The following is a 20,891-nucleotide window of genomic DNA, read 5'->3' as shown; positions in this document are numbered from 1 at the left end:
ATCCCACATCACCCCACAATACCCACCACCATCCCACGACCCCTCCTCCACCCCACAACATCCAGCACCATCCCAACCCCCCCCTTACACAATCCCCATCCACTGGGGAGGGACATCGACATTATATGGACAAGAAGATGGGAAACCACACGGACACAAATGGTGTCTGGGAAAAGTATAAAAAGTATTCGTCGCCCATTTTGTCCATGGTGTCCTGAGTCTGCCTGGGTGGTGGCCGTGCTATCGGATGATGATGGGTATTTCTGCTCGAGTAATATATAAACTGACTTATCAATTAATATAAAATCCCTCCCTCTGAAGCCGTCAATTGAACGGTAAAAAAATCACACCCAAGCAAGCTGAAATGATCATGTGATGAGTTCAGTGTTTTCATCTTCACTTACTCAAGGCTCAAAATGATACAGCTCCATAATTCTCCCAAAAGCATTTCCATCACTAATTTTGTCTCCGATAGTTTCTTCAAAATCCCACTGATCACTTTCAACATTCTGAGAACCATCAGTGTTGCAAACGACAGTGGAATCAGCATCAGGACCGAGCTCGACTTGCCCCGTTTCTCCATCTCAAACCGCCACTCGAATCAATATGGCTTCAAGTTGTGACGTCACTGGCGAAATCCAAAATCGACACCAGGGATTTGTTCAACACTTTGTGGTTGGCAAAAAAAAAAAAATCAAATTTGTTTTCTCTTCAAATTAGACCATGATTAATGATTCTCAATGGTTTTCAGGAAGAAAAAAAAAAATCTGCATTTTGATTCCCCTTGTAAAATACCATTCGGTTCCTTTCCAATGAGGTCATGTGGTCTTTCAGAATGAAGAACTGGTCTTGCTGGTGAAGGCTAGTGTCGATCTGCATCAGCAGACGGGTAGAACATATACGTCCTGTATATTTCATCCATGTTGTCTTTAACCTTGGTCAAATTCTAAATTGTAGCCTGAACCTCCAAGTACCCTTGACTACACCCTCAAATAGACCTGGGAACCACAGAAAGGGAAAAGAGTAGGTGGGGGGAGGGGAGGTTGGGGGTACTGCACTAACAGACATGTCCCAATCACTAAATGTCATTGTGATGACAAAATGACTGACACATTAATAAGTAAAGAAGACAATACACAAGACCCTCTGAACACCCTGTTTCCTGTGCTGAATACCGGCAAACGACGCTCACAGCACGGGAGCAGCATTGTAGTTTAGCACCATCGAGGCCCATGGGTGTCGTGCCGTGGATTAGGGGTCCATTACTGATGTCCCCAGCGCTTGCCAGGAAGCATTGCCACAGGGGGTCTTGGGGAAGTGGCTGGCGGCCACAACCCTTAATAAGGCCTTCAACCATCTCCTGCTCAGACACCTTGGTGACCAGGACATTTTTACAGGCTGTCTCGCAGGCTTTATCACCAGCACGTGCGCAGCAATGCAGACCTGGGAGAGGGCAACGAAGAAATGAAAAATTTCACAAAAGGCACATCCAGTGTATGAGGCTTTGGAGACGATATAAAATGTGGATGGGTCACATAAAAAGTTTAAATGGCCAGAGGTATCTCAGCAAGAATTGCATTCTGATATCAGTAGGTTTGCAAAGCTGCAGTAAATTCTGAGCAAAATCAGCAAAATTCCTCGTTTTCTAAAATCGTCAAGCAAAAATAAGAATATCTATGTTGTTCATGAAATCTTTATCTTATCAAAAAAAACGAACAAGTGAGTGAGCAGGTCAGGTCAGGAATGGGAGCATGCGCCGGAGCAGCACGTTGTGACGTCCACTTTCCACCGGTACTCCAGGGGCCTCTGACTGGCCATCCCCCAGGCGGATGCCTGGCCCATCCCAATCTCCTTGAGATGCCAATCAACCTGCTGAAACCACAAGGCATGTGGTTGGCCCATTGGCCTTCTCCGCTCACTAAGCTCCCTCACTGAGAGAATCTTGTGAGCAGGATCAGCATAAGGAAAACGAGCCACATGTTCATACAGCTGCAGCTGATGCTCATGGACTATTGAGAAATCAAATCTCATCTGAGTCTCTCTCAGCCCACTGATAGCCAAGGATTCTCTGAAGAAATCTGGTACCGAAGGAATTAAGTCTTTGCCTCAGATCCTCGGTCAGAGTCTAAGTCTTACATCCGCAAGACTGGAAGCACCAAGGATTTAAAGACTCAGACTTTCGTCCTCCTGCAAAAGTACTGATACTGCCACACTCCATGATCCAGTGAATCCATGACTCCCCAGGCCCGACCAGGATGTCTATTGACCTCTGGCTTGCAACATGCGAAGACATGAATATCACTGCCAATGTAAGTGAATATTTCCGGGACCACAACATCTCACCACAAACAGGTACAGATAAGATAGCAGCATCCAAGATGCCAGCGGCTCCAACTCCTCATTCAACACCTCGAGGGGCCCCAAAATGATATCCAGAGTCTCCGCAAGTATGATCGCATAATCTGCGAAATCAAGGGCAGTGAGCTTGACATTCACAAACGATGCACCGCAGCTTGATCTCTCCGACATCCTCCCTAAAATCCAGTCCATACAAGTGCTGAAAAGAGTGGGGGCCAGTACGTACCCCTGACAAACTCCAGTAACAACTGGAAATAAGTCAGAGATGGAACCACCACACCTCTCACCACTCTCGGTGCCATGGTGTACTTCAGAAATCAGATTGATCCATTTTGGTGGCAGAATAACTGAAAAAAGAACGAGAATCCTCCAGAGAAATGATTTTCACGATTTGTTTTTCCAGGGGGGCCACTTATGCTGATAAGACATCAGTGTGACAGCCGCCAGACCACCTGCAAGACTCCACAATAGCTGCTATTAGTCCCCACCACCACATACTCTTCATCGTTGTTGATAACTGGGCTGCAAGCGTAATTGTTTGTACACTGCAACCACATCCTCATGTGGTTATGTTACTTTCATGCTTCACGTTGTAACATTCATTTGAAACCATTGGGTCAATTTGATAGCATTTATGGTGGATTATGATGGGGTATTTTCACATTTGTGTTTTATTGCTCGGCCACCAGGGGCCGCCAGTAGTTCGTGGGCTGTGCAATGAAGAACAGGGCTCCAAAGAGCATCCCGGTTCACTGAAGTTAACGCTTTGTGGAAATCAACATAGGCTGCGAGCTCACCTGCATTCGCTGAGGACCCGAAGAACAAGGATAAAGTCAATCGTTGACCTCTTTGGTGTAAAGCAAGACTGCTCTGAGCACTGGTGCTCAAGCAGATGGTGGCGCACCCTTTCAATAATTTTCCGAGCAAAGACTTTGCCCGGCAATGAGAGCAGAGTTACTGCTCGATAGTTGATGGAATCCCAGTGATCACCCTTCCCTTTCCCAGAGAGGGATAACAAGGCCCCTCTTCCAGTCAGTTAGGATGATGCCTGTGTTCCAGGCAGAGCACAGAACTGCATGCAACAACACGAGTAGAGCATATCCACCAGCCTTGAGAGGTTCAACAAGGACTCCACAGATCCAAGGAGCTTTGCCCACTTTCAACCGGTTCACCGTATCCTGTGCTTCCACCAGCAAAGGTGGCTCAAAGTCAATTGGAGGATCAGCAAAAGGGACATTAAAACTCCTGAGATCTAACTCAACAGCTGGTGGGTCAACCTGGTACAGCCGCTCAAAGTACCTGGCCCAGCGGGCCTTCGCTTCGGACTCCTCTGTCAAGAGCCCACCACACTCTGCTCGAACTACAGCACACCAAGGGACGGGCTTGGAGGAACGCAGTGCATGGATTCCTCTGTAAGCAGGACGACAATCACTGAACCACAGGTGATGCTCCACTGTTTCACAGATTCCTCGTACATTGGCCTCCTCTGTCCAGTTTTATGCCTAAACACCCTGAACAGCTCAGCTCTGCCATTAAGCCTGGCCCTGCGACTCTGGTCAATGGTATCCAGTGTCCCTTGGGAGACAAAGTTCCTCTTCGCCTTACAGTGGGTTCCAAGACACCCACTGGCACCATGAAAGATGGTAGTCTTGAAGGCACTCTCCAACTCTTCAGCATCCCCCAAAACACTCAAACCCCCCAGATCCCCAATCAACCTGTTCACAAACTCCTAAGCTACCCTCTCATCCTTGAACTTGCCAACATCCAGTCGAGACTGGAATGTTACCATTCTCCTGGATTTAAGCTGCAACTTCAGAGATGTTACAACAAGCCGGTGGTCGGTATTGAGGAACTGAGCACTCCAGTAGACCCTGCAGTTTGGAGCATCCCCAGTGAGCATTAGTCAATCTCTTTTGCCACACCACCAACGTTGGAATACCAGGTCCAGTGATGTGGCTGTAGGCACTGAAACCATGAACCTGCCACCGTAAGTTCACGACATCTTTTGAAGTCAAGGAGCTTAGTGCTGTTCTGGTTTATGGTTCCAGACCCATGGGGAGCAACACATGTCTCATAACCATCCCTATCAGTGCCAACTGATGCTTCAAAATATCCCAAGACAAGAAGAGTGTCCCGCCTGGGGAGCTGATCAACCATAGGCTCGAGCGTGACATAGAATGTATCCTCCCATGGTGAGATCACTCGCCTCATTCGGAGCATATACAGAGACCAGGAAAATGACACGCAAGGAGTGATGAATCCTCGGTCTCATAATACGCGCATTGACCGGTGTTACCTCAATTATCATTGGAGTCAGCTTATTGGACACAGCTACAGCAACTCCTTGGGCATGGTAACCATCAGAGCGACCAGACCAATAGTAGGTGTAACCACATGCCATGATCTCTCTGCAATCCGGTCTCTGAAAATCCAGAAAGTGCTGCAATACTGATGTTCAAACACTGGAGATCAGATGACACCAGAGACAGGTGATAATCCTCTCTTGGAGTGAGAAAATTCTCAGGAACCCACCCTATGGTTAACCTGAGAAGACTGCCGTCCAGTCGATGAGACCTCAGCACCACCCTGACACACACCACCACAGCCTGACCCAGCAAAGTTTCCCCATGGTTTTCTTCTTTTTCATCAAAGAATGGTGGTCCCGAAGGCTTTTCCCAAATCCCGTCATCTGGTGAGCTGCCCTGCGAAGGGCAGCTGTACAGAAGGTACTCCCATGGAGTGGGTTTTCAATTTTCTTTGCGTTGTTTGTCTGTTTTGCAGAAGAAAGTGTTTTACGGTGGCCAGAGTGTAAAGCCTGCCAACAACTTCCTCAAAAAAGGTAACCCAACTGCAGGAGGACGTCCGCAAACAGTTGGGCACCAGATATGTATGGCCGTTCCCTCACAAGGAGCTCCTCCACCCTTTGACAGGTTTTGTTTTTAATCCTGCTGGGTGTCCATATCCATACACCCTCCTCATCAGGAAACCTGGTGGGGGAGACGGTTTAGTCACTGACAACCCGACCATGGAACAGGTTAGTACAGGTTTACATGGTACCTGTAGCCGGTCACAGATCTGACCTGACCTGACAATCGTGAGTGAGCCCTTTCCCCAATATGCTCCTCCTTCATAATAATCTCTTTCCAAATCATCTTTTCTTTCTCTTGCTCCCACTCACTGCAGACACTCCTGCCCTCCTTTCTCTGCACGATCACCGCTTCTCATTGTTCTCAATATTAACTCTGATTAATTCACCTCCAAGCTGTCTCGCCTGGGTTTGAATCCCGACACAGCTATAAACTGTCATCTGGTGTTTCACAGGCAGCGTGATTCATCAATATGTGTGCCATCCTTCGGATGGACATTAAACGGCTTTCCCCTCTGCCAGCATTAGTTTGTAGATGGCAGAGATCTCATGCTGTCTTAATCGAAGAGTCGGCGAGCTATCGCCGGCACCATGGCTAAATTACAAATTCCGGCAGAATAAAAAGAAGAATATGAGCAGTATATTTATTACATATGCACAGAGGTAGGGGTGAATTCTTCTTTGTTCCTATGTAGGACATGGCTGTGGGTTGCGTCATTTGCTGGGGACGTACTGTAGCTGTGCTATTGATGCAGTGAATCTTCTGTGAATCTGGAATTTGTGCAGGATGTCGAGGATAGCTCATCTGCTCTTCGCGAAAGACATGGTGGGATGGCACACGGGACACCCAGTTGAACATCCATCTATGATCCCTCACCCTACCTGTCTCTATCGAGTGCAGCCTGTGGCTGCTGGTTGCATCATTGGTTGGGATGCGGCTATGCCGCTGATGCAGTGCCCCCCTTACCAGTGCACTGGTACTCATTTTGTCGACCTCGGAAGGATGACAGGCTGAGTGAACCTCCTGGTGTATTAATTCAGCGGCCCAACGGGGCTTGAACTCAGGACCCGAGGATCCCAAGCCGCCACCCCTAACCACTAAGCCAACACCAGGCTACACCCTACCTGTACTATGAAATACCAGGATGACAGTTTTTAGCTGGGCTGTGATTAGAACCCAGGCTGGAGAGCTTTTTGGTGAGTGTGCATCCCTCTCAGGTGCCCTGCCAGCCCACCATCCATGTGAGGTTTGCTAAAATAAAACATGGGATAGTGTGGGAAAATCAGGGAGAGTGATGTGTTATTCATGTTCAGACCACGAGATGGCTCCATGTCCAAATCCGAGATTTTCACACAAAGATCCTAAAGCACAGGAAAGGCCATTTGGCCCATCTTGCCTGTGCTACATCGCTCCAATTCCAATATCCATGGATTCTAATGAAACAGACTGAAGTAGGAATAGAATATCACCCATTATTCATTCTTACATCTTACGATGTCAGCACAAGAGTAAAAAATATCTTATGATGTCATCACAAGAGGCTTCAGGCTTCTTTCAATCTCTGTATAAAGAGGTGAGTTGGTGAAAGGAAGCACATCTCAGGAGTTATGAGGTGATCTACGTAATATGTATGCTGGAAGCGGTGGGGAGGGAAGTGAGTTGAGGGTGTCAAGCTTAAGAAAAAGAAGGGAAAGGTTGTTTGAGGATGGGGTTCGAGGGAGGGAGAACAAACAAGCTCAAATGAGCTAAGATCCTCGTCCTCTTAATGATGACGTCATAAAAACGAATATGACGTCATTGTGATGTATCAGGTTTGCGATAAATTATCTGTGCTAATGCCCGGCTTGATTCCCGCAAACAAAATTCAAACAGCTTGCCTAGTTTCGGAGATAATGGTTTCGACGATTTCCATTAGCGGCGATATTATGACGTCAACTTATTTTCTCATAAGAATTTCCAAAATCGGAGATGGTTACTGTCTGCGCGTGGGCCTTCTGCATATACATGGCAAGTTTCACGAAGATCCGATGAAAACTGTAGGCTGTGAAACAAAAAAGTCCACAAGAAGAAGATGAAGAGCAACAACGTGAGTAAAACTTGGAGATCCTCCACGAGAATCTAAAAACGAACGAGTCATACAAGGGTGGGGAGGGGGACCAGGTGGGAGGGGTGGTGGAGGGTTGAAAATATCACCATTTTTGCTAAATCAATAGGTGTACGGCCCCTGATTGTGTCCTCCACATACACTGGAACAGTCACTCAGAAAGGTACCACACGATATTGAAAGGTAGTCAAGGCTGGTCGAGGTACTCACTATCTCTTGGGTTATGTGCAGGGTACGAGTTCGTGTAGTTCTCAACACAGCGCAGAACAGCAGGGCTCAGTCCCTTACAGTATGTCTGCACAGCATGGAGCTGTCCGGATGAGGGAGCCGAGTCAGTGCGGAACACGGCCTGACAAACCTCCCGGCAGTTGGCATGGCGGCCAGCTTGTCCACAGCATGTCAGGCCCACTAGACAGCAAGGATCACAGAGGAAGTGTTAATTACATATTAGAATGGTTCGTTCAGAACTTTTTTTTTTAACTTGCAGGATTTCCACCAGGGAACAAAGTAAGATTAGGAATGGAGCTGAAAGGTGCTTATTTCTTTAAAAGTCCTCAATAAAAATTCCAAAATTATCAGAAAATTTCAGGTAAAATACTGAACTGGAAACACAATGTTAATGGACACAAGGATGCGTGGCAAGGAAACCCAGCCACAAGAGGCCACTTGTCCCATGCAGTCCATGTTATCAACACTTTCCCAACAGCCCGTACAAACAAAATTATCCCTGTACCGTCCATGCCATGCTAATGTACATTCATCAAGGTTTGTACGTAGACAACCACATTGTACATATGATACTCTTGTCAAACCTCTCGCTTGTTCAACTTCTGTTCTATTAGCGTGTTGTTACACTGCCACCAGTCGACCGATGTTGTGGTTGGAAGGGGTTGAGAGTGTTGAAACACTTACAGTGACCAGCCTCATCGCCAGCGAGGCGTGAACAATCACAGAACAATAGTTTCCTCAAAACTTTCACCAACTAAACAAACTGAAATGTACCTTAAACACAAGATCTGAGCAACGACAGAGCAGCAAAGTCCTAAATCATCTAGTCACGCTGAAAAACATGCTGCGTTTTAATGGATGTGGATGGTTCAGATTTGACCTGAACTTTTTTTTTTTCTTAATAACCAGGCTTGTGAATCACATTCACAGGCAATAATCACCAAATTGCGCAGCCACTCACCTGCATGTCTCAACAGGCCTGATGCTTTCGTTGACCAGAAATTTCCTCATTATTCGCCGTTCCACTGTTTGGTTGGGTCACCTGTCGCCATCTTGGAGTCATCAGCGTGCACAGGAAGTCAGGGCAGGAATCTGGAATTTGGCCAGGATTCTGGTGGCACTATTCGAAAAGCTTGCCTACTATTTGCAAAGGACACCGAGGGATCTTTAACGTCCACCAACGAGTGTTGGCAGACGGTATTTCCAGTTTAACGTCCATCCGAGGGACGGCACACACATTGATGAATCACTCTACCTGTGAAACACCATTATGACAGTTTATAGCTGGGTCAGGATTCAAACCCAGACGAGACAGCTTAGAGTTGAATGTGCATACCCGAGACCCATCCTGCCAGCCTCGACAAATGTTACTCAATGTTAAATAAGTAAAAAAATCAAATTCAAATTTGAATCATCCACATATTAAGGATTAAAGTGAGTGTTATTTCCTGATTGTATTCAGGCCTTTACATAGTTTCATGTACACCATTGAACCTCAAATCTTGAGCTGTGTTCTGGTGAACAATGGCTCTTTTGTTGCGTTATAACTTGAGTGTTTGATGGAAAAGTTTCCCCATGGAGAAAAACACCCAGTCAAGGATAAATTGCAGACTTGGAACAGCAAAGTGTACAAAATGTTCCCTTTAATTGACTTGTATTACACGGAACACTTGCAAAATAAATAAGGAATCAACACTTACTCTCATTGCGGTGGACGCAGTGGTACAGAGCGGCCTGCACCCACAAAAGATAGTTGCAATCAAAATCAAAACAAGTGATTCCATACTGACCGACTTGTTCCGGTTACCCCAGACGGAGCTGGAGATGAGTGCACTTAAATTCATCAACGTCAACGACGGGAGCTATCGACGGCATGACAACGCACCTACACGGAACGGAGTCATCATACCATAGGCAATGAAGCCAGACAGACAGCTGTGATGCATTATTTGTATCAGCAAGTACAGGTACACCCAGGCTCAGTTGTACTTTACTTTATGCATCATGTCAAAAGTCTAGAGCGGTGCAAGACTACCGGTCACATCATTAAATATTTATTTTTGTACATCACACGAGCAATTTGAGGTTGGCAGGAACACCAGACATGTGAACACGCTTCAAGTTTTATTTATTTATTTATTTATTTATTTATTCTCCAGCGGGTGAAACGACGTGTCATGTCACAGCACAAAAAGGTTCACGATGCTCATCGTTTCATGACCGAGAACTCCCTCCACCTCCCACCTGCAGGCAAGGTGGCAAAAACAACATTGGAGATGACCATTTTTCAATGAGCTGTAATTTCCCAATGTATCGATGATCCAAATACCTTTTGGCTAGCTATAAAAGTACGCGATGTATTTTGCCTACTATTTGCAAAGGACACCGAGGGATCTTTAAGATTTTGCATCCCATCAAAAGAAGGTTCGAACATCTAGACTCTCAGGACTTGTGGTTGAAGTCCACATTTTACTCTTCTTTGATCAATTGTGTAGTCTGGTATAAGGCTTAGGTCACATGGGTATGTTTTGTTTCTCATCTGTGGCCGTTTCCACGGCTGTTCTTCCACGTACCTGTCAGGTCGTGAAAAGGAATAGCAACGATCCGAATCCCAACAGCATCAGAAAGTCTTTTAATTATTGGGAATAATTTTGTTAATTTTTTGAAGGATTCTGGAGTTTGGGTCTCTATGATAAGATAGTTTTGATTTCTGTCACTCTTGGTTGTAAAGCCATGATCAAAACAACAGTTCACCAAAATTACGATGACAATGATTAATGCACGAAGCGTACAATTCAAAGAACAAATTGACCGTGAGTGAAAAGATTGAGGCGGCCATACGGTTGCAGAGACAAAACCACACTGTTTGCATCCCTCACCATATCCTGTTGGAATGGAAACTTTGGCGAACAGGGATGAGTAAGGCTGCAAATCATAAGGCAATGAATGGGAATCCAGCCAAAGCACTGACACACTATGGCCTGCTCATTTCACATTACAAAATGGGATAGTTGATGTCCACAGACATGTGCGAGCAGATGTGACAGCTGGCTCAATGTGTTCTCTGAAAGGGGGTACACTCAATGATGCAACGTCTTGCCTGTGAAGCACCAGGATGGCAGTTTAAAAAAAAAAAAATGAAATATGTTTCAGAATAAGCTTGAAAACTCTGACAATTCCCAAAGAGATCTACCCTGATACGCTTCTTCAACCCGCCCCACGTTCTATTCACCTGCTTCACAAACATCAAAAGTTCGACTTTTAAACTTTCCAGAGTGCATTTTTACAACATCAAGAGCAATACATTATTCCTTTAGTTTGTGATTAAATCCCATCTCCAAAATGGCTTACCTCATAATCTCTGCGGCACGAAGATATGATGTCATTTGTGGAGGTCGCCTGAAAAATGGAAAATGAGAACACAAGTCAACAATACAACATTTAAAACTTGCATTCCTGTCATGTAAAGAATGAATGATAGTTCGAGATATGAGGTGTCGGATTAAATGTGGTTGGAAATGGATAAATTGTGACACTTATGAAAGGTGCAATGAAAAATATGCGGTCAGGTCAATGGATGGAGGAGAAAGGCATGATCATCTTAAAACCTGGTGTTGGCTTTGTGGTTAAGGTGGTGGCTTGGGATCCTAGGGTCATGAGTTCAAGCCCTGTTGGCCACCGAATTAACACGAGGGGGTTGACTCAGCCTGTCATCCTTCCGAGGTTGGCAAAATGAGTACCAGTGTCGAAGCCGAAGAGGCTGCACATGAAGGGAAGGGGCATCAACGGATAGATTTAATCTGGTATTGGTGTGGTGCAGGCATGATGGGCCGAATGGCCTCCTCCTGTGCCTTCATTCCTTGTAAATCCTTGTAAACATCATTCCGAACATAAAATAACTTCTTATTGGCCTTAAAAACAATAACTGTAAATAAAATCGTAAACGACAAAGGAAGAAAATGAACTGATAAATCCATTTCGTGATTGTCTATTTTAATGGGATTAACTGAAATTAGTTTTGGAGGCTTTTTGAGACCTGGCTATGCTGCTGATGCATTGGGGCAACAAAACTACAGTGGGGGTGCAGTTAGACACAATAAGCAAGGGAAGGAATGAACATGAAAAGAGAATAAAGAAGCAGGGGAGAAAGCACAGCAACCTGCAAGTAACAGTGCTGGGTTGAGTTGGATTAATGAGGGTAGTAAAGACTGTAAGTAGAAATGGGGCATGACATGAGATCATGGTGCACCGCCTAATAGACCAGCAGCCCAGAGGGTTTTGATCATACGAACGAGGTACCAATATCGGAGTACTGGGGGTTTTAGGGAGTAACCTGACATTTGCAGATATGGATTTCTACCGGGCACCACCCGCTGCGTGTGGCCACGGGGACCCTCAAAGTGGCCCTTAAAATGGGCGAGATCAAACATTGGAGGTACCACTTAAAACCAGGTTTAAATGAACAAGTACATCCCCCAGAGTGTAGAATGGCCCATGCAAGAAACTTTGTCCGCTGCATAAGGGTCGCCAGAAGCCCCTTAAGTTGGCCCTTTTGAATAATTTGACCTCGATCAAACATTGGAGGTACCAGATATAACCTAGTTTAAATGAACTAGGACATAACCCAGAGTGTACAATGACCCATGCAAGAAACTTTGTCCGCTGCATTGACCCTACCAGAAACCCCTTAAGTTGGCCCTTTCGAAGAACTTGAGCAAGATCAAACATAGGCAGTACCACTTAAAACCAGGTTTAAATGAACAAGTACACTCCACCGAGTATAGAATGCCCCATGCCAGACAAATTGTCCACTGCGTTGGCCCTACCAGACACCCCAAATGTTGGCCTTTCGGGAGACTATGTGGAGGTCAAACGTAAAGGCCCTGAACTGCATTCTAGGTTGGTAAAAATAATGACAAAACCTCTGCCTTTTTTATTGTATTCTTTATTGTAATAAAAATCTACATGCAAAAGGTTAACCTTTATGTGTGCTCGGGAGCAAGACTAGTACCACAAAAGCCTCGTAGTGTGGTGGATTAGTTGGTTGACCCACAATCCAGAGGTCTGGGTTCAAACCCCAGTGGTGTCAATCGGGGGTTTTTGCTTTGTGTGTCCTTGGGCAAGGGACTTTACTTCACACTGCCTCTCCCCACCCAGGGACAGTGAAAGTATCTCGATGTAATGAATGCTCAGCACCAGCGCTGAAATTGGCAGCAGGGCTGTATGCTCCGCTGAGGGGCTGAGATGGTATTCGGAATGAACAGGTCCTGCCAGGGGTAATGATGATGATCTAAAGTGCGCTGAGATGTATGTGTAGTGCGCTATATAAGAAATCACATTATTATTATTATTATTATTATTATTATTATTATTATTATTACAAAAGGAATTCCTATGGTGGATCTACTTTAAGTCAAAGTGAGAAGACTGGGTGAAAAGACAAGAAAATTGGAACTGCTGCATCTTTCAGAGAAGCTCAAAAGGTACAGAACCAGGAATGGGAAGTGGGCACTACCGAGCTACATGTTCTTGTACCTACATGGCTTGAAGACAAATCAATGGACTCATACCAGGACAGGAGACATCTGGTTAAGGTACAATTAGACCATGGTTAGATTTCACATTCCTACTCTGCATCTTTAACTTGAGACAAGGTTTTAAAACTCAACTCAAGGCTAAATAAGCTCTTTCATTTCAGCCAAAGTTCACGGACAATACCACCATGACCAATACCACCATGACCAATACCACCATGAAACACAGGATGCTCATGTCTCTGTTTCACTCTCTGAGTCGTCACTCCAAGATAGTTCGGAACTTGAATCATCAGAGTCGTCAAACTCGGTGGCAAGATCTGGCTGGTCACTTTCAGGATCCACGGAACTCTCATCCTCCACTTCCTCTTCCTCAAAAAAATAATTTGGCACGGCAGGTCCCGAGAACCAGTCAGGAGCGTAGTACCCATTCTTGTCTTTCCAACCGTAGTTCAGAGGATCCAAACCTTGTCCTGGATGTGCCGAGTCAGCATTACCCCACACGATGCTAATGAAGTGCGCCCGTCGAGTCTTATGGTGAAGAGTCTTCGCGCAAGGTGGAAGAAGTGCGCAGTCAACCTTCCTGACATTGGCCATGGGGTTTTCCTGAAAATAAAAGATAGACTATAAAAGATATGTTTTCATTAAAGTCGCCTCATTAAAGTCGGCTGTGACTATTTGTGGAAAGTGTTAACTGGTAGGCCGACTTTATCGATTTAAGGCCTTTTTTGTATCTAGTCAATCTATTGACAACAAACATGGCTCCAGTTACACCCGATTCATTTTTCCAGTCATCTGACGCAGTTTTGAATATCTGGCCTCATTGACATCCTTCACGTCACCCTTCGTGCCATACAAGGAGCAAACAAACTCTTCTGCCTTCCTCTGGTTTGGTTCCTCTTCAGAAGCCAAACTGCTGAAGAACTGGATGAGTGTTCCTTCTGTGTCTTTCTCGAGAACTTCTCGTGGCTTCACTTTACCCTTTCTGTAAAATGCTGTGGTGAAGTCGCAACCGGTAGATGCGTGAAAACCTGGCATGGCTGCTGCTGATCCCTTCTGCTTCGCCTCCAAGACAGTGGCAATGCTGCTGACATCAATACGTCGACGGCCATTCCCCGACCCACAGTCCATGATAATCCGATTGTGTGATGTATGACTTGTCAGATGCCTTCCTAACATTCCAAGCAGAATCACCATAACATCGATATCGGATGCTCTGATCACAGCATTTCCAGTCGCATTGGAGACATGGAATGCAGGGAGGGTGTCGGCCTCCTCGTGACTGCCCTGGAGATGGGCTGGATGTTCAACGTTCATCTTGGAATCGAGTTCACTGAAGCTGAGACGAGCACAGTTACCTCCATGGGACACAATCAACGTCTTCTTCCCTAGGATTTGCCCGTAGTGACTTCCTTGCCATTCTTTGAGAAGAAACGTTGCTATAACTGATCCTTGAAGATCCCATTTTGTAACAACTTCTGGCAGCTCTGCTTGGGTGCTTGTTGAGGACCAGTAATGATGAATGGACGATCGTCGGCTCCACGTAATATTCTCTCACTCTCTTTCAGGGACATGGGGCGATAAGTGTCAAACAATATGTGAACCTCGTTCCCACGGTTGGCGCAAACATCGGCCAGGAGGTTCCTGGCCAGGTTTCCGTATGACGTGATGTTCCCAATGGCAGATAAGAAGGAGTGTATAAAGAGTCCACCGTCAATAAAGGTCACATCGATGGGCAGCAGTGGTCTTTCCGTGAACCCATCCTGTAGTGCCTCCAGCTTCCTCAGCAGCTTGCTCTTGTCTGTCTTGAGCCCTGATCCATCTGAGTGTGTGATAGACAGTGGGTACTCTGTAATTGGGAAAGTCATGACATGTCCAAGATTGAAGGTTGTCCTCTCCGAAATGATTACCAATAAGCGAATAAAAACATCTCGAAGACTCTCAGCTGCCGGTTTTCTCTTCGCAGAGGGACGCTTCTTCTTCGAGTTTTCGTGCATGAAATTTGACACCTTTCTTCTTTGGATGGGCTTCATGAATTTTTCCTCATCCATTGCACACTCCTCCTGTAACTTCTCACGAAGTTTCCAACCGGCAACAAGGCTCCCTGTCAAATACTCTTGAGTTTCCTGAGCTGCTGCTTTACCTGTAGCGATGTTCAAGAGGCAGGCCAGACGTTGATGCCGGTGATGAGAAGGGATCACATGATTCAGTGACGGCATTGAACAAGGCATCCCTTTGACGACTGTCTTTCTCAATTCTGCTGGCCCGTAGCCGTGTTGAAGGCCGCTCTTCCTGTTCCAGTCCTGTGACACTTCGGAGTTCCGTCACGGACATGCCCCGCTGCATTGATGTTATACATCATCTTCTAATCGCATTTTCTGAGTAGTGAAAACCAACGATGCCTCTCATCGGTGATGCTGCGTCCCTATTGACCGTTTGTTCCAGTGACAAATCGATTGCTGATCTGGAATAGTGTTTGTCTGTATGTCATATGGAGAAGGCTCCTGTCTGAAGTACCATTCGACTCTGTGGTGCTGCCTTCTCTAGCTGGTTCAGAAACAGCACACCCCAACGCGCATAGTTTGGTCAATTGAGACCAAAGAGTACGTCGATTATGGACGGCAGTATCTTGATGTAGCCATCGACATCATTCGTTCGAACTGCATGCATCAGGTCCCTGTGGACCCTGCTGATCATGTCGATATACATGCACCAGTATTGAGCAGTTGGGCCAAGTTCTCCATTCATGACGTTGTTGAAAAATAGCTCTTACTGCTCCGTGTGTTCTCTGAAAACCTGATGCGTCTCAAGAAACTGTTCCAGCGCACTGCAATCCTTGGGAGCTTCAGCAAGTAGTTCCTTCGCCGCATCTCGCCTTTCCTGGGTGAGAGTTGACAAGGTCTATTACAACTACGCCTGGGTTAGTGGGATCGATTAATTCATACAAGTGAACCAACTTAGTGGCATGCATTTTGGGACATACCTGGAGTGGTACAACATCGAAATTATCATGATCCATTCTTGTCAGATCTGCACATGCCCTCTGAAAGAAATATAAACTATAAAAAAAAACATCAAGCATCTCGTACGTTCCAGTAAGAGATAACAGTGGATGACCTGAATCTCATAGCACGCAGGCGTAGCGAGTCTTCGTGCCAGCCATGGGACTAGAGTCCGGTTCTAGTTCTGACTCACAGGAGACAGCTTGCATTAGCAATGAAAATGGTCGATTCTGACGTTTGAGACGCATTCTGACAGGGTGATGAATTGATCGAGGTGTAGGATTGGTCTGTTTCTTCCCAACAGTTTGTACGGTGTCCACACCACACCTAACCACACCTCACCCCACCATACCCCCCACACACACCCCCATACCGTTCATGTGTGGATGTTAAAAGCAACTGACATGAATGAACGGTGTCCACACACACACACACACCCCACACACCCACACCCTACACCACCCACCGAGTGTTCATGTGTGGATGTTAAAAGTGACTGACGTGAATGTACAGTGTCCACACCCCCCAACACCCAACCCCCCCACACACACCCCTACGCCCCCCCGCCCCCGGATGAAGAACAATGGATGAAGAAAAATACTCACTCAGATGACCTGTACTCATGCTACTGTTGCTGTCAGCTGCCCGTGTGTGAGTGACCCAAAAAGCGAAAGTCGTTTCGTGTCCCGGCTGCTCGACGTGGACGCTCCTGCTAGCCTCACACAGGTAGATAAGTGTATGCGCGCTACATGCATGGATATGCCTGGTACGTGACTCGAGGCTACTGGGGAGGGGGGGGTAGGGCATGAGCTAAGAGGCCGCGGCTGCCCGATGCGCCAAAACAAGAAAAAATTACAAAATATTTTGGAATTTTGGGCACCTCATTCATTATTTGGGAGAGGGGTGGCAGGGCCATTCTATACCCAGTGAAATACTTTTTCATTTAAACCTTATGTTTGATCGAGCTCAAATTCTTCGAAAGGGCCAGCTTAAGGGGCTTCTGGCGACCCTTATGCAGCGGACAAAGTTTCTTGCATGGGCCATTCTCCACTCGGCGGGATGCACTTGTTCATTTAAACCTGGTTTTAACTGGTACCTCCAATGTTTGTTCTAGCCCATTTTAAGGGCCACTTTGAGGGTCCCCAGGGGCCACACGCGACAGGTGGTTCCCGGCAGAAATCCATATGTGCATATGTCAGGTTACTCCCTGAAACCCCCTGTACTCAGATATTGGTACCTCGTTCGTATGATCAAAACCCTCTGGGCTGCCGGTCTATAATGTTGAAACCCTGGAAGTCAGAGTGCAATTGAACATGTGTGAATAGAGAGTGTGAAAACAGTTCCGTAAACTGCAGAAAAGAGGAGTAAAGAATGAATATGGATGGAGAGCCTGGATTTTGGGAGTTTAACCAGGAAGGAATTTCTGTTTTAAACCCATGCATTCTGGGGGGAGCTGGGGATGGTTGAGAGGCTGAGAGAGCAGAGGGAGCAAAACCAGAAGAGAGGCGATAAAAAGAGAAAAGTCACCGACAGGTGTAAGATGTAAAAGCAACAGGCCTTCTGTTTCAGCCTCATTACATGGGAGATTCCAATAACGCTGAGAACTTTATATTCCACATCTTGGACAGTCAAATGTCTGGGGCACCATCCCATGGAGGAGAGCGGAACTCAAATGAGCAACAGACAAAGACCTTGAGGTCTGCGAGTAGTTTTGATTTTCCAAGGAATGACTTGGAACAGCATATGATGCCAGTCTGTGGCTGGCTTTGCGGACGATCTTTCCTACATAGTTTAATGGTGAACCCCAGAAGATCAAGAAACCGAACCTCTTCCAGTGGCTGATCAGGGAAATATGTGAGTTAGTTTGATGAACCTTCCAGGGTGACAGGTCGGGAATATGAGATTTGCCAGGATTTAAAGAAGTTTTCCCTATATATGACCAGCATGTGACAAATTTTAGATCAAGAGAGAGAGAGAGAGAGTGACACAACTTCCATCAGTGTGTCAGTAGGAAAGGAGTAACGTTAGACATCATGTGGAGACATCAGAAAATAGGAAGAAATGGTTTTCCAGAAGATTACAAAGGTTGTTTATGTAGATGAGGAATAAGACTGGGTCCAAGACACTGCCTTGAGGAACTCCAACCTCCAATGAGAGAGAGGAGAGGGATTCATTGATAGCAACTCATCAGTTGCTTGACTGGAGAAAGTTAGAAAGGCGGGTATGAAAGCTGCCTTGTATGCCACAGGCAGTGAGCTTGAAAAGCAGTGCAGGGTGTCAGACTGTGTCGAATGCCTGAGATATGTCTAGGGAGACGTCGTGACCTCTTGTTTGAGATGTGGGACCTCCACTCAATTCTGTGAGCGAAGCAGCAGCACATCCAGATGTGAGTGATCGGGACAGCGTCCAAAATAATGGTCAGAGATTCGGCTGTTTAAAAACAGGAAAACATGACATCAGCAGCAATGATGGGTTCCATGACTTTACTTGTAATCAGGTTATTCTTACTGGTCTATCGATGAAAAGATCAGTTGCACAATTTTCACCTCTGCCACCGAAGGTGAAGGAGGTTATGTTTTCAGCCCTTTCTGTCTGTTTGTCTGTTTGTTTGTGTACAGGATATCTCAAAACGTTGTTGACGGATTCAGAGGAAACTTGGTGGACAGATTGGGTATGTGACAAGGAAAAATTGATTCAATTTTGCTGAAGGTCCGAATCCGAATCTGGATCTGCATCTGATAATTTTTAAAGTGATTCTTCATCATTGAAAGATAGGGCTGAAGCAATAAACAATATGATATCTCAAAAAGTTATGGATGGATTCGGATGAAACTTGGTGGACAGGTTGGATGTGTGACCATGACGAATTGTTTCGATTCGGTGAAGATCTAAATCTGGATCTGGATACGAGAATTATTTCATTTTTAAAGTGAATCTTCACCATTGGGAGATAGGGCCAAGAATGATATGGATCATGATATGTCAAAAATGTATTGGGCCCGATATGTTCTCGTGGATCAGGCATTACGTGGTGACGGTATGCGCTCAAGCGAGTGCCCTTCGAGTTATACCTTTTTCGGTGTGTAGGATCTATTTGTTTTCTTTTCATTATCATATCCAAGGCTTGTTGTGGAGCTGCCAAAAAACATCTCGCACACGTGGACATACAGCCAAATACAGGAGACAAAACACACAGGACTGTCATATGGAACAAACACAACCACTGAGCTTGGGGGAAGGGGAGGTATGCCGTCACTTCCCAGGGTACTCTAGATACCAGTGACGTCACAATTGCACCGCCTTTCTCACTGCACTCAGTGGGGCAGTTACTTCGGAGGAATTTCCTCCTCCCCATAGATGCCAACCGATGGCGATGGGGATTGCCCCTGCTCTTAACCTTTTCAGTGCTAAATATCAGGGAAAGAAGCAGCACATGCCATTCTTAAAGTCTTTGATACGACTTGGACGGGACTTCAATACCCAAACTCCCAGCCTCCCCACCACCGAGGGTGGTACCTAGCTATACGACACTATCTTCTCAGAAATCATGGGGGAAATCCTTGCTAGTTGTGAGAATTGTCTAATTGCTTCTTCATTCCTATAATTTTGAAAATCATAAACAAACACAGTATAAATGCTCAACTCGCTGCTTATCCACCCTACGGGTCAGGTTAAGTCAAGTATGGAAGCATGAGACGGAGAAGCACGTCACAGTGTCTACTTTCCACCGGTACTCCAGTGGCCTATGACTGGCCATCCCCCAGGCAGATGCCTGGCCCCTTCCCCATCTCCTTGAGATGATGATCAACCTGCTGCACCCGCTAGGCACGTGGTCAACCCATTGGCCTCCTCCACTCACGAGGCTCCCTCGCTGAGAGAATCTGGTAAGCAGGATCAGTCAGGAAAACAAGCCACATGACCATATAGCCACAACCGACATGCACAGACTATTCAGGTATCAAATGTCGTTGAAGTTTCTCTCAGCAACCACTGGTTGGACACAGAGTCTGATCAGCGATAGTCAAGAATTCTCTGAAGAGACCTGGTACCGATGGAGTTAAGTCTCCATCTCAGATCCCTGGTCAGACTCCAAGTCTCACATCTGTAGAGCAAGACTGGAAGCAACAAGAGCAAAAAGACTTGGACTTTTGTCCTCCTTCATCGGTACCAACAGCACCACACTCCATGACACAGTGAATAAATGACTACACAGGCCCAACCCAGATGCCTCTTGCCCTCTGGCTTGTAACATGTGAAGATATGAATATCACTGTCAAGGTAAGTGAATCTCTCTGTGACCTCAACGTCCTCACCACAAACAGGGACAGACAAGATAGCAGCATCCAAGATGTCATTGAAAGCCTCGATCTTAGTTTTGACCGAGGAAACCCGTAAACCTCGCCGCTCCGACTCTTCATTCAGTGCCTCGAGGGGCCCCCATAAGGATATCCAGAGTCTCCGCAAAGATGACTGAATCATCTGAGAAATCAAAGTGTGGGAGGCCAATACACACCCCTGACGAACTCCAGTAACAACTGGAAATAAGTTAGTTCTTCAAGTTAAAGGAAATAAGTTCTTCAAGTTAAAGTTTGACCAGTAAATAATATTAAAAATTTTTGTCTTTTTTTTTTTTCATCAACCGCTGTCACAAAGGATATGTGTGTTTATGTGTGTGTGTATGTATGTGTGTGTATGTGTATGTGTGTGTGTGTATGTGTGTGTGTGTGTGTATATATATATATATATATATATATATATATATATATATATATATATATATATACACACACACACACAC

At 45.8% G+C, this 20,891-nt stretch overlaps 1 protein-coding gene across 1 annotated transcript in view; it reads right to left on the bottom strand.

Moving 5' to 3' along the window:
• Positions 1-20,891, bottom strand: part of RECK (reversion inducing cysteine rich protein with kazal motifs) — a 198,120-nt gene that overhangs the window by 74,430 nt on the left and 102,799 nt on the right. The window contains exons 6-9 of the mRNA XM_085878594.1: positions 10,909-10,956; positions 9,258-9,291; positions 7,540-7,737; positions 1,176-1,443 (exon numbers count right to left, since the gene is read on the bottom strand). Of these exons, the coding sequence (XP_085734720.1) occupies positions 1,176-1,443; positions 7,540-7,737; positions 9,258-9,291; positions 10,909-10,956 (548 nt within the window). The remainder of the gene's footprint in view (positions 1-1,175; positions 1,444-7,539; positions 7,738-9,257; positions 9,292-10,908; positions 10,957-20,891) is intronic.

This window comes from Eptatretus burgeri, chromosome 4 (genome assembly GCF_056783735.1).
Source record: "Eptatretus burgeri isolate ZD-2024b chromosome 4, Ebu_testis_v1, whole genome shotgun sequence".
Classification (NCBI taxonomy): domain Eukaryota; kingdom Metazoa; phylum Chordata; class Myxini; order Myxiniformes; family Myxinidae; genus Eptatretus; species Eptatretus burgeri.
This window is presented reverse-complemented; position numbering and strand designations above follow the sequence as displayed.